We start from the raw sequence: 14,886 nt of genomic DNA, 5'->3' as shown, positions 1-14,886 counted from the left end.
GTTAGCCCACGGGAGATGAGTGCCCTCCTCCTGTTGTATATTTCAAAACCTGGGGGTGGCCTAAGACATTAGGTCTTTATTTCTTGCCACCTTCATCGAAACCGCGCATTGGGCTGAAGTGAGGTTGCAACGTGGTAGTGGACTTCCTTGACCAAGTACCTTGGCGGAGGGTATCAGGCCAGTGGCCCCTTGTCGGTATATCATATTCTCCATTTTATGCGATGTAAGCATGTTGTGTACAGTCACTTCACTCAACCTACGATGCTTTTTAGGGTTCAAATTAAATCTGGAGGTTCTGGTTCCGGTCCTTCAGGAGCTGGTTGCCTCTTTGGACCTTATCTCAGCGAGTTTTCTTTAACGTATGTTTCGTGCCCTCCGTCTCATGTGGTGTGGCCGTCCAACATTAGGAGGACTGGTTTCTGCTCGTATGGTTCCATACTGAGATCGGGAAAGGCTGGCTGCTAAGCAGACAATCGCTAGAAGCATTCTGGGTTCTGTCCGACAGGCCTTCTCTGTCAAATCTACTTGATGCCCATTCCGCCCATTCAGTGGGGTTAATCTGGACTGCAGTTAATGGTGTTTCAGCTGATCAACTTGGTCGAGGAGTCATATAGTCCTCTGGCTGTCATTTCACATAGGTAATCTAGTTACTGTTGGGCCTACGGCCACTGTTTTTTGGCCGCAATGTTGCGTGCCGAGCTGTCAGAGCGGTCCCTCCCGTCAAAGGGGCTGCTTTAGGACGTCCCCATGGTAGCAGTGTCCCCCAGATTGGATAAAAGAGAAACGAGAATTTTTATACTTACAATAAATTTGTTTCTCTGATTCCATCTGGGGGACACTGCGTTCCCTCCCTTCTGCTCTTCTGCTAAATGGTCTTTGGTGGTGGTCTCCCCTTCCTTGGGGCTTTTTGTATTACATTGAGGCTACAGGGGATTGCAGAGGGGAGGAGTTCTGATAGCAAGTATTAAACAAATTAATTAACTTCTTAAGTGCCAACAGCACTCTCCCCACATACAACCCCATAGTAGCATTGTCATCCAGATGGAATCATAGAAACGGATTTATCGCAAGTATAAAAATCCTCTTTTTTCATACCGCCACTTCTAAATTTCCACTCTGACCACTGGTCCCAGCAGAATAATGATTACAGATGTGAGCAGGGTAATACCTGGTAATGGAGGAATAATATATAGGCTCATCATGAAATAAGTAGAATCGGTAACAATCTCTTCAATACGTCTTTCACTGAATCTCATCTTTGACAGAGGTGATACCACAAGTACCACGCAGAGTCTGGAAATTGAGACTATTCGGCAGTGTACAGATTAAGTAAAACTGCTACTCTAGAAGGACCAGAAAAGGACATTGTACTCCATCGAAATAAGAGTTAAAACTTTATTATAAACTAGATTGTGAAAAAAGGTTATAAAAACCACCACAGCAGTGAATTACGGGATGTGTTTGCCTGGTCATTAAAGTTTACAATTAAATATGTCGGCTTCTGGTTGCAAATGTGTAATTTGTTTTGTATTTATGTGTATTATACTGAATTAGTGATTTCTGCAGTTCTCAGGCTGTGAGAATACACAGTGATAATGGTGAATTGTTTTATATTGTAACTCTCAAACAGACCACTATTGGACAGCCATTATATTTATTACCACCTGCAATTCTCAGGCTGACCACAAGATGACAGTGTGTATCTCTAACACCTGGCTTATATAATGATCACCAGCATGCACTAGTATAGATGACGATTTCTCTACAGGAATTTGGTCCTGCAATGCATACTGGGAGTTGAAGTTCAAATGTCCGATCAAAGCTGAGAGATGTATAGAGCGTTGGACTACAATTCCCACAAAGTCGCTCACCAGTCCTAAATGAGATTTGTCGAGACTGAGAGGAAGATCATAATGAGGCTTGGAACGCACAGACCGGAAGTGGTGTCTAACATCTTCTGAGTGAGAGGTGAGGGGGAGGAAACAAAGGAGACATTGATAAGACTGGCAGCAGGTAATGACATTTATTATAATGTAGACTTTGTGGGTGTTACATTATTATAATACAGAAGAAACAGGCTTTAGTATAGTATGGTTAGAGCAGACTATTATTCTGTTATATAACAGAGGTGGAGCAGACTCATTATGGATGGAACAGACTGAGGTGTCCTGTCATTATAGTACAGAGAGCAGATTCTGGTGTCTTGACACTGTAATACAGGTAGAGCAGACTTTGGTGTCATGTCATTATAATAAAGGTGGAGCAAACTCTGGAGCCCTGTTATAATAAAGGTGGAGCAGACTTTGATGTCCAAGGAAAGTGTCACCATATGGCGTGGTCTTTCCCAGATAACAGTAGGGTTCAGTATGTTACTGCAACAATAACACAATTTCATTGCCAAGCTGCAGCGCCACCTGCTGGGCGGAGTTATACACTGACCTACTAAATTCTTAGGGGCATATTCAATTCTGATCCCGATTTGCGGGATCGCGCCGGAACGGCCGCGAACGTAATCCGCGGTACCGCAATAACGTGGATTTTTGTTCGCAGCCCATAGGGCTGCGTAGGAAAATCCGCGTTATTGCGATACCGTATTACTGGCAGTTGTGCGCATTTTCCGTGGTAACGCGAATCGGATCGGAATTGAATATGCCCCTTAGTGTGTGTGGGAAAAAAAAATCAGAAAGTGCTGAAATTTGGTATACTAAGATGTTTTTAATTTGTTAATTTAATTTGTTAATTGTTAAAAGTGTTTATAAAGATTTAACAAAAATATATATATATTTCTTGAAGGAGAAGTGACAGTTGGGAGTGGTTGGTGGTTGCCGGGGGTGACCGTGGGGAGTGGTTGGTGGTTGCCGGGGGTGACAGTAGGGAGTGGTTGGTGGTTGCCGGGGGTGACAGTTGGGAGTGGTTGGTGGTTGCCGGGGGTGACAGTGGGGAGTGGTTGGTGGTTGCGGGGGGTGACAGTGGGGAGTGGTTGGTGGTTGCCGGGGGTGACAGTGGGGAGTGGTTGGTGGTTGCCGGGGGTGACAATGGGGAGTGGTTGGTGGTTGCTGGGGGTGACAGAGTGAGAGGAGTGTGATACTCAGGACCGCTGAGAGAGATCCCTGTGTCTGGATAGACATCTGGATAGATGTGGCGATGAAAATGAAGGATGAGGTGATGGAGAAGAATGATGAGGTGGTGATATGTGGACAAAACCATGTTAAAAAAGGGCGCTTGCGTCGGGAAGTAACGCTCTTCCCCTGAGGAGGCCTGGGCTAGCCCCAAATACATGACAAGAACCTTTTTAACACCTTAAGTAGCTTGATTTGACTAGAATGCATGAGTATCATGCACAGGTTAACTTGTGTGTATATATATATATATATATATATATATATATATATACTCTGCTACTTTGCCCAATGATCGATTCAGTCTCCAAAGACTTTCATACACAACAGTATATAAAGCCCACAGGGTGTGCTCGGGAATCACTGATGTTGGGAGACGTGACCTGGCTCACAGTTGGTGTTTCAAATTATCCCAAAGATGTTCAATGAGGTTGAGGTCAGGGCTCTGTGCAGGCCAATCAAGTTCTTCCACACCAAACTCGGGAAACCATTGTTTGATGGACCCCGCTTTGTGCATGGGGACCTTGTCATGTTGAAATAGAAAAAGAGCCTTTTACAAACTATTGCCACAAAGTTGGAGTCACACAATTCTCTAGAATGTCATTGTGTATTGTAGCATTAATATTTGCCTTCACTGGAACTCAGTGGCCCAGGCCAAACCAAGAAAAACAGCGACAGACAATTTATTTTCTCCTCCACCAAACTTTACAGTTGGTAGTGTGTACTCGGGTACACATGGCTCTCCTGTCATCTGCCAAACCCAGAATCGTCCGTCAGACTGCCAGTTTGTGAAACATGATTCATCACTGCAGAGAACGTATTTCCACTGCTCCAGGGTCCAGTCCCAACAAACCGTTCTCGTGCTGAAGTTGCTCCCAGAGGCAGTTTGAGCCCAGGACAGACCATTATTACTTCAGCACTCGGTGGTCCCATTCTGTGAGCTTGTGCAGCCGACCACTTTGTGACTGAGCTGTTGTTGCACCTAAACATTTCTACTTAACAAGAACAATACTTACCTGGGCAGCTCTGGCAGGGTAGAAATGTATTGAACTGACATGTTGGGAAGGTTCTATTAGAAGGGGTGTCCACATGCTTATATTACAGTGGTCACACAGGAAATTTAGAGGTGACGGTATGGAAAATGTGAATGGAATTTGATGGGTTTACAATCAAAAAAGTAGGAGCTGAGAAGTGGTGGTATGACGTACCACTGTATACCGTCTTACTTCGACCACTGTATATCAATAATCTAGCCTGTTATACATATATATAATCAGTAGTTTGGTTTCATCCTCTGCTCATTCTGTGCAATCGCTGGGAAAACATTAATTGCTGGAATGTCTTTTCATCAATGAGACATTTTTCTTTATTATTTTTATAATGATGATTTTATCTAATATATTTTCTAGGTTGAGCTGAAGGCAAAACCTATAGGGGAGAGACCTGTATGTATCACATGACTGGGTCACTGAGGATGGACAAGGACAGGAGTCACATGACTGAGGAGATATTAAACCTCACCCTGGAGATCATCTACCTGCTGACTGGAGAGGTGAGGGATTCTGGGAGTGCCACAATGACATCAATATTATCTCTATTAATAAAGTATGAACCTGACTGGAGAAGTGAGGGGTTCTGGGAGTGTCACAGTGACATCACTATTATCTCTATTAATAAAGTATGAACCTGACTAGAGAAGTGAGGGATTCTGGGAGTGTCACAGTGACATCACTCTTATCTCTATTAATAAAGTATGAACCTGACTGGAGAGGTGAGGGATTCTGGGAGTGCCACAGTGACATCACTCTTATCTCTATTAACCTCTTTTCCACTGAGCTTATTTTGGTACTTTTTGGGCTGGTCACATTACAACATCAATATCAGTAATTTGTTTGTGTGGTGCCCACACAATGTATACCCTATTTTTTTCAGAACATTTTGGGCTAGAGTTACCAAGCTGCGGGTTTGAAAAAGTGGGGATGTTGCCTATAGCAACCAATCAGATTCTAGCTGTCATTTTGTAGAAGGTACTAAATAAATGAAAGCTAGAATCTGATTGGTTGCTATAGGCAACATCACCACTTTTTCAAACCCGCAGCTTAGTAAATCTAGCCCCTTGTCTTTTCAGAAAATACTATTAGTTTACTTATGCTTCCTGTTACAGCAAAAAAAAAAACTGCACAAAATGTTCAAATAAAGTGCAAGGTCAACTAAAAGCAAATGTGTGTATTTTTTTTTCTCAAACCTCACCAAGAAACACTTTGTGGTTCTTGCGTTGGCATCAGTCCACCTTTTCAAAATGGCAAATAGGATTCTTCCCATAGCTTTTCATAAATCGTTCAAATGAGGTACCACATATTGTTTTTAGGCCATGAGTGGGAGATCTGTGCCCCCCTCCCCCAACCTAGACTTTTTAATTATTTCTGTGGTTTTGAGATATGTAATGTGTATTTGTCTAATATAACTGTGCAAAAATATCATGGTGGTGATCTGGAGAGACCGTGTTTAGTGGTGTGTGTGGGGGGGGGGTGTAATATGTGGGGTTTAGTAGAATGTATTGGGGGATTTTTGCAGACATTCCTGGGACATGGTGTAATATATGGGGTTTATTGGTAATATTTTAGAATTTAGGAGCCAACCTAAACATTTATATATGATATCCACAAATAAATAGCGAACCATAAACTTAGCCCCCACAGCTTGCTGGGAAAGGGTTTAAGGCTCTGTGGGGCCCGGGGCACTTAATACGTAGTGATCTAACATGGTTATAAATTTTATACAAATACACAGGGAATACTGTGTGTAGTGCTGTTAGGTGCACACGCAGCTCTGCCTTCATGAACAGTAAAGTGGGACATACCTCCCAACTCTCCTTGTAGTCGGACCAAATTCTGACTAAGTGAGACAGTCACCCAAACTCAGGACTGCCCCACCAGAATCAGGACAGTTGGCAGACTGTCCTGCTCCCTCCCATCTGTTCTTCTGCGGCTTTCACTACCTGCGGCTGCTGGTTTCTTTAGCTTAGTTGCTGTTTGTCTGGATCCTGGAATGTTGGTGCCCTGTTTTTTCTCCCCGACATTAAATAATTCACATTCACATTTAGTAAATAGCCCTCATTCTTCCCAAACTCAGCCCTTCATTCAATTGATAGCCTCCAAATCACCTCACCTTAAATTACTAGGCCCCACTATTAAATTAAATAGCCCCACCATCACCCCACAAATAAAATAGCACCCATTAAATAAATACCCCTCACCCACACTCCACCTTCAGATTTATAGCCAGGCATGGATATCCTTAAAACCTGGACTGTTAGAGGGGCTTGAGGACCAGTGTTGGGAACCACAGCTCTAGGTCAACAGATGGCATTTAGTGGGATGTGAACAGCTTGATGGACTTATGTTTTTATATTTAGATTATTTTACTGTGTATTGGTATACAGTCTATGTATATAATACACAAGGGATGTTAATATATGTTTAAACTCCTGTAAGTAATATCTATTTAAACAACTCTTTCTTATGTCATCACTTATAATCAGTGCGTTCTGATGTCATCACTTCCGTGTTCATTAGTAAATCTTGTGTATTATATGGAATAGTACACCCCACACTGTACATTATTATGAATATTAGAAGTCACTTTGGATTTCTGAGACCTGTGTAAAAGCATCCGGCCTATAGTCTCATTCTTTGATATACTTACTAACTTCTAATATCAATATAATTTACAGTAAGGAGCTCATTGTCTTATATGTATTATATGTTTCCTATAAGATGAAGAGTAATAAAGCTTCTCTTTCCGATGATATTTTTCTTCCCTTTCAATACACAGGATTGCACAGTAGAGAAGAAGTCTGGTGTGTCACCCAGCAGCCGTCCCTGTGTATCAGGAGGATTGAGCAGGACCCAGAGCCCCATCACGGTGCCTCCACCTCACTCACTGATACATGAGAGAAACAATGACCAGAGGATTCTAGAACTCACCAACAAGATCATTCAGCTGCTGACTGGAGAGGTGACTGCTGGGAATGGGACATTATACAGTAACACCAGGGGATGTGTCTGGGTGATGACTGTATCATTGTGTGTGTCAGGTTCCTATAAGGTGTCAGGATGTCACTGTCTATTTCTCCATGGAGGAGTGGGAGTATTTAGAAGGACACAGGGGTCTGTACAAGGACGTGATGATGGAGAATCACCAGCCCCTCACATCACTGGGTAAGAGGAGACTTACATTTCTTATAAAGGAGAGAGCAGTTATGAGGATCACCTAGATACACATCATATGATAATCACATATAAACACTGTGTGTCTCCTACAGATGGATCCAGTAATAGAAATACCCCAGAGAGATGTCCCTGTCCTCTTTATTCACAGGATCACACATCGGAAAATCGCAGTATCCTACAGGATTGTCAGGTAGATGGAGTCTTCAGAATACTTAAGTGTTTGTGCACTTTATGATCTGTAGAGAAGCTGTGTGGACCCTATGCCTCGATATTCTGCTGTTTAATAACACTAAATGAGATATTTTTTTGTGTGGGTTATTCAGGGTGAAGACCTGCTTAGTGTTAAAGTAGAAGATATAAAGGGAGAAGAAGAGACGTATGTGAGGGGTGATCAGCAGTGTAAGGAGGAGGAAATCCCTACAGATATCAGCACAGGTCAGTAATACACACTAATTACAGAAATCACATATTCTCCTTGTTCAGTCACTACAACAATCTCTTATTCTACACCCTCCTCTGTCTGTACATAGTAATGAGGAAAAAATATCCATCCGGTGGTAGTCAGGAGCCATCAGCCCCTATTAAACTCCTGGGGGTATATTTACTAAACTGCAGGTTTGAAAAAGTGTAGATGTTGCTTCCAGCCAAGAGATTTAATTTGATTAGCCCCAGTTTCTCCTTCACACTAACATTTAATAGTAATATTGACATTTTGAGGTATTTCAATAGATTTCTCATTGCAAAACAAAGTATCTAGTGGAAATGTTTCGGGGCTGTCAGGAGGCTTATCTGTTGCGAGTTCTCGAGCCCTGGCACAAGATCCATGTAGATAACAACTTTAAAAAAATTATCTAAGGTCCTGTGCTAGCACACTTCCTGACGTACCCTGATTTGCAAGGTTTATATGCTCTGAAATCCCTAAAATCCAACCACAGGTTTTTTTGTGTGACTAATGCCCAGGAAGAAATAGTTGCTGCTAAAAGGCGAGCACAATGAGCCACACATAGTTAGCAATCTACTGCACCCCTAATTATCTCCTCATATGTGCAGAACTCCATCAGGGAATGGCATAAAACCCCTTTTCTAGTATCGAGTTGCCAGCACCTGATGCTTATTACCACAGATTCAGGCCTATGTAAGCAGCTTCCTGTGCACATTTTAATTTTGCTTGTCTCTGTGAACTAGCATTTTGTATCTTGTACTTTCCTGGCTGCCTTCCTGTGTTTGCCCCTTGGATGTTGGATGACTACCTCTCTGGCTTTAGACCTTTGGCTATTATCTGGATTTGCTATTACTTGAGGTCCAAAGACCGCCAATACCCCGCTGAGTCTTCACCTGCGGCCACCAGCTCCCGATCTCACTCATTCTCTGTTTTGTAGCAGAGAATGAGACTGGTCGGGAGTGGACGACTTTCACGTCACGTGAACTCCTCTGCAGAATGCAGGGAGGTAATGCAGTGCAAGCATACTAAAGACGGGCTCCATTTTAAAACTAATGGGGGAGGTGTGAACTGTGGAGGAAATATAAGAAGCATGTGGGTGTGGTCTGATATGATGTGCATGTAGGGAGGTCTGATTGACATGTTAAGGGACATGTGGGGGGTTTGGTGTGCATGTAGGGAGGTCTGATTGACATGTTAAGGGACATGTGGGGGGTTTGGTGATCATATGGGGCACTGTGAGTAGGTTTGAATGGCATTGTGATGTCTACGTGGCATGTGGGGTGTTTTGAAGTACATTTGGGATCTTACGGATTCTAGGGTGCATCTGAACGCATGTGGGTGCATTTTGTGGCAAGTGTTGGTCTGAAGGCATGTTATGGTGCGTGTGAGGGCATTTTGGAATAAGTGATGCGGGCAAGCCAGGGTCTTGTTCGGCTGTTTTTTCATTCTTGAATGTTGTGCATACGGATCTTGAAGTATATCAGGTTACCATCACTGCCGCGCAAACCCTTTGTACTTAAAGGTACACTACATTTCTTCTCACTAAGATTGTTTCTGCCATTGGAATCCACTGTTCAGTATCTGACAGGTGCAAACTTACATAAAACAGTGGAATAGTGTGTCTGCCACGTTTCCTGAGACTGCAACGCCTTCTTTATCCATCACAGAAAAATAAACGCCACTCTCAGGTCTTGTATGCACAGTGAAGATAATTCCAAATGTTTTATTAACGCATTAACGCCGATTTGCTTTTAATTACTTCTGCTTCTCATGTCCTAAGTTTTACAGACATCTTTTGTGTCTATCCCTTACATCCCATCCTTAGATGTCCCTTGCTTATTTATCTTTGTGATTCTTGTTCTCTCATAGAAGTAGTTAGGAAGGGGGGGGGGGGGATAAGTGATGAGGGTGAAAGAGATACTTGCTTGTTCCGAGGGGGAAGCGTAGAGATAACATGAAGTACCAAACATGGAACTTTCAGCACAGTTCCGCATTTATAGAACATTGTGCACCCGCATCGCACACGTGAACACAATGGCATTGGGTCCTGCGTGGAGCTCATTGCAAATGCAACCAGACACATATAATCCCTGTGGGTTTCTTGTGTGTCTGTACTCTGTGTGGCCACACCCCCATGATGATGGCTTTGCGGGGGCTTGGATTTGTGCAACAGCAAGTTGCATGAGTGGGCTGTGGTGTGTGTGAGGGGTAGATGAGGGACACAAGCATTGTCCTCTCTCATTGACGAAGGAACAGACAACCTGTTCCCCTGCACTGACATTAGAGTCCTCTAAGAAAAGAATTTTAACAGTAATTGAAAATAAACTTCTTTTTTTTATTTCCAGCATGTGAACACAACAGCAGGAATACCTGTGAGGAACATTTTATTTTATCTTCAGATCCTGAAATTGAAGATAACGTCACATCAGATTCCCCAAGAGAATACCCCATTTCCCCAAAAATATATCCATTGCTTCATAATGCAGATATATCATCTGATCCCTCTAACCATGAGAAATATTGTCCTGATAATTTAGATATTTTTTCACATAGTACAAGTCATAGTGGTGACAGAATATTTTCATGTTCTGAAGGTTGTAAATGTTTAGCCCAGAATGCAAATCTTATTATAAATCGGAGATTTGATACGACTAAGAAGCCTTTTTCCTGTTCTAAATGTGGGAAATCTTTTACATATAAATCAAATCTTTTTAGACACCAGATAATTCACACAGGTGAGAAGCCACATTCATGCTCCGAGTGTGGGAAATGTTTTACGCGTAAATCATATCTTGTTGAACATCTGAGGACTCATACAAATGAAAAGCCATATTTATGCTCTCAGTGCTGGAAATGTTTTACACAGAGAACACATCTTGTTAAACATCAGAGAACTCACCGAGGTGAGAAGCCGTTTCCTTGTTCTGAATGTGGGAAATGTTTTACAGATAAGTCAAATCTTACCAAACACCAAAGAACACATGGATATGAGAAGCCATATTCCTGTTCTGAATGTGGGAAATGTTTTGCCAATAAATCAGATCTTGTTAAACACCTGCGGACTCATACAAATGAAAAGCCATATTCATGTTTTGAATGTGGGAAATGTTTTACAAATAAAGCATATCTTGTTCAACATCAGAGAACTCATACAAATGAAAAGCCATATTCATGTTCTGAATGTGGAAAATGTTTTAAACAGAGAACACATCTTGTTAACCACCAAAGAATTCACAGAGGTGAGAAGCCATTTCCATGTTCTGATTGTGGGAAATGTTTTACAGATAAATCAAATCTTTATAGACACCAGAGAATTCACACAGACCAGAAGCCATATTCATGTTCTGGTTTTGGGAAATATTTTCCAAAAAACTTACATTTTGTATAACATAAAACCACGCACAATGGTGCAAAGTACTTGATGTGTTTTGATTGCTAATGTTTTGCAATAAATTTGGGTTGTAATATCAGAAAATGGGAGAAATTATTTTTATGGTCATGGAGTGCAGGCAATGTCTTGCAGGCAATATTTTTTAAAGCGACTATCCCCATTTTAAAGTATTCCCATATAGTTTATCATACATATTGAAATGAAAATTTGTACTGGAAGCCTATCCGCACATTTTATTACTTTTTCTGCAACAATCTGCATTAAACATTTGAAGCACAATTATTGTGTCTTTAAAGATAAGACCTTTATCTGTGTTTTAAAAACGGCTACTTCTTTAACTTCAAGTTGCTTTCACGCATTATCACACATTGGCATCTCTTCATATTGATACTTCACAGTCCCGTTTACAAGACTTACATTAAGTTCATGGCTCCAGAGGTTCATCGACACCGACAGTGAAGCGTAGGTATTCTAGTGATAGCTCACTGGCATACTACTAATCGCTGCTCCCAGATTTCAGTCCCTGTTGTGGTAATCATATTGCCTCTGTAAGCCTCAGGTTCTTTGCTTCAGTGATTTAGTACATTGACAAGAGTGCACAATACAGTGCTTTTTTTTCAGGCACACTATCGATTATTATCTAGCTCATTAAATTTGTTTGGGCAATTGATTAAAATATGTTTCTAAGTGGGGGATTCAGTTTGGCGCAAGGTGTTGCAGGAACGTCCGCGAAAACACTTCACGCCGATGTTATGGCTGTAATCTCTGCTAATTTTTCCTTTCACACCATAGAAGTGCAAGTAAAAATGGCTTCCTAACGTAATTGTCAGCAATGTGCGCAACCAGGTATTGCGGTGATGTCCGCGCGCCACATCACCGGCAATTGAATCTCCCCCTAATAGTAAGCATATTACGGCTACCTTTGTGTTATGATACTAATGGTATTACCTGAACTACAAGTGGTCAATCATGGATACAAGCAAGTGTGGAAAGTAACGGGAGCGGAACAAGCAGAATACTCAAGCAAAGGGTTGATCCAGGAAGTGCCTATTATAGTCCCAAACAGGATCCAAGATGGATTCTCTTTGATGCATCTTGGGAAAGGGCAAGTTTAACAAATGCAAAGACCTCTAGTGGCTGGAGGTGCAATTATGCGACATTTGTTACACTGTGGATACTTGTATATCAACTAGAGACTCAATCTTTCTGGACTTTAAGATGCTTTAAGAGCTGTTCGCAAAATGGGTGTATATTACGCAAAAAAAGGTGTACGAAAAATTAGTATATTTTCGACCATATGCAGCGCCATTTCCCATGTCCTAGCTCCTTCAGACTCTGCATAGGCAACATATGTGGCTGGTTTATGGCAAGTCATTATCATGAGCGCCAGACTGCCCCTTCCCTCTCGCATTCTGCCTCTCCAGGCACAAGGAGTCGCAAAGCAAATGTGCACAAGCCTGCGTTTGCTTTCTGCCCATACACAAAGCGAAAAACATGCAAATTATGCCGTATGAACTGGAATAGTACTCGTTCAGCATCAAGCCTTACGTATGTAAAAATTTGCAAATGTAAGTATATCTACATATTCACTATAAAAAGCTGAATAGTCATGTGGAATATTATTATACAGAACTATTTAACTCCTGTTTTAGCATCATTGTGGCGTTATATATAGGCGCAACAGATGCAGTAGCGCCAGACATAATATGACATGACAGGGACAAACAAGGATGACAGTGGACCGACGAGACATAAAGTAGAGGCCCTAGATATCTAGATATATTCAATATTTTGTTTTTGAATATATGACACTGTATTTTTATATTATGGTTCTTTTTTATGCATTTATTAAATGGATATTGTTTGTGAGTCTAAGATATATTATATTTCTACTATTAACACTGCTGTAATTCAGCGATTGCTGGAATTTATGTCTACATTGTATCATCTGTTTATCATTGAGGTCTTTTTAAGCAAATTTTTGTATACTTATGTATTGAGAGATAGAGTCCATTACTTATGTAGACAATACGAGAAGAGTCTTTAACAGTTTAACAGCCCACAAAGCAAAGTCCAAATCAAGGCTGTTTCTGGATCCAGAGAAAGCATTTGACAGCCTTCAAGGGGTTACCAATGTCCTAACCAAATTCAGATTAACGAACAACTTCCTCTAGCCAATCCTAATGTTATATAATGGTCAGAAAGCACGTACTTTCAGCAATTGGTTTATAGTCTTCGGATAACAAACAGAATTAGGCAGGGTTGCCCTCAATCCCCACTTATCTTTGTTTTAGCAATAGGACCACTGACAGAACAAATGATATCATCAAAAGCAATCATAGGTCAATGGATGGGTAATACACATTACAGACCATATCCCTGTGGAAGACGGATTGCACTGCTGAAACGCGTTGGTTCACAGAACTACAAGCACACTAGGAACATAGACTTTCATTGCTGTTTCTGGGTTTTGGTGTGTTCCACAGTGGAATGCACAGAGGCAGTAAACATATGGAGAACATTTATAATCGAGATCTCCCCATGATAAAGAGACTGCTTTCACCTAAGACTATTTGGGATTTCACATTACCGTTTACACCATTTGATGTTGTATTTAAACAAATAAATACAGTTTACCCAGTAATTGCATACTTATTAATCGTCACAAGCCTGTATATTACACCTCTTACATACATCTTCTGAGGAGGAGTGAGGTGAAGAGAGCAAGCATGGAGAGAGGGTTAAGTGTAAGGATGTCCTGTCCCTACATCTATATCTATAGTATATACAGTGTCCTATCCCTATATCTATATCTATAGTATATACAGTCTCCTGTCTCTACAGCTATATTTATAGTATATACAGTGTCCTATCTCTGCATCTATATCTATAGTATATACAGTGTCCTATCCCTACATCTATATCTATAGTATATACAGTCTCCTGGCTCTACATCTAAACCTATAGTATATACAGTGTCCTATCCCTATATCTATATCTATAGTATATACAGTCTCCTGGCTCTACATCTATATCTATAGTATATACAGTGTCCTATTCATAGATCTATATAGTATATACAGTCTCCTATCTCTACAGCTATATCTATAGTATATACAGTGTCCTATACCTACATCTATATCTATAGTATATACAGTCTCCTGGCTCTACATCTATATCTATAGTATATACAGTGTCCTATTCATAGATATATATCTATAGTATATACAGTCTCCTATTCATAGGTCTATATCTATAGTATATACAGTATCCTATCCTTAGATCTATATCTATAGTTTATACAGTCTCATAGATCTATATCTATAGTATATACAGTCTCATATCTCTACAGCTATTGTATATACAGTCTCCTATCTCTATTGCTATTGTATATACAGGCTTCAATCCCTACATTTATATCTATAGTATATACAATCGCCTATCCCTTCATCGGTAGTATATACAGTCTCCTGTCTCTACATCTCTATAGTATATACAGTCTCATCTCTCTACATCTTTCTATAGTACATACAGTCTCCTATCTCTGCATCTATATCTATAGTATATACAGTGTCCTATCCCTACATTTATATCTGTAGTATATACAGTCTCCTATCCCTACATCTATATCTATAGTATATATAGTCATGGCCAAAAGTTTTGAGTATGACATAAGTATTGGTTTTCTCAAAATTTTCTGCT

The 14,886-nt window shown here is 40.9% G+C and overlaps 2 protein-coding genes across 5 annotated transcripts in view; both read left to right on the top strand.

Moving 5' to 3' along the window:
• The first annotated feature begins 1,902 nt into the window (after positions 1-1,902).
• Positions 1,903-14,886, top strand: part of LOC142159778 (uncharacterized) — a 627,000-nt gene continuing 614,016 nt past the window's right edge. For 2 of the 4 annotated variants that reach the window (XM_075214473.1, XM_075214472.1), the window contains exons 1-4: positions 1,904-2,013; positions 4,529-4,671; positions 6,954-7,136; positions 7,216-7,339. In XM_075214473.1, coding sequence (XP_075070574.1) covers positions 4,567-4,671; positions 6,954-7,136; positions 7,216-7,339 — 412 coding nt within the window. In that variant the 5' untranslated portion in view covers positions 1,904-2,013; positions 4,529-4,566. Of the gene's footprint in view, positions 2,014-4,528; positions 4,672-6,953; positions 7,137-7,215; positions 7,340-14,886 lie in introns of all 4 variants that reach the window. The other 2 variants (XM_075214494.1, XM_075214476.1) reach the window with 2 other exon arrangements.
• LOC142160626 (uncharacterized) lies at positions 10,114-11,268 on the top strand (the record flags this gene model as incomplete). Its single annotated transcript, XM_075215489.1, has 1 exon — positions 10,114-11,268. A coding segment is annotated over one exon (1,068 nt), but the record flags the coding sequence as incomplete, so codon positions are not given.

The sequence above is a fragment of the Mixophyes fleayi genome, chromosome 6 (assembly GCF_038048845.1).
Source record: "Mixophyes fleayi isolate aMixFle1 chromosome 6, aMixFle1.hap1, whole genome shotgun sequence".
Taxonomy (NCBI): Eukaryota; Metazoa; Chordata; class Amphibia; order Anura; family Limnodynastidae; genus Mixophyes; species Mixophyes fleayi.
This window is presented reverse-complemented; position numbering and strand designations above follow the sequence as displayed.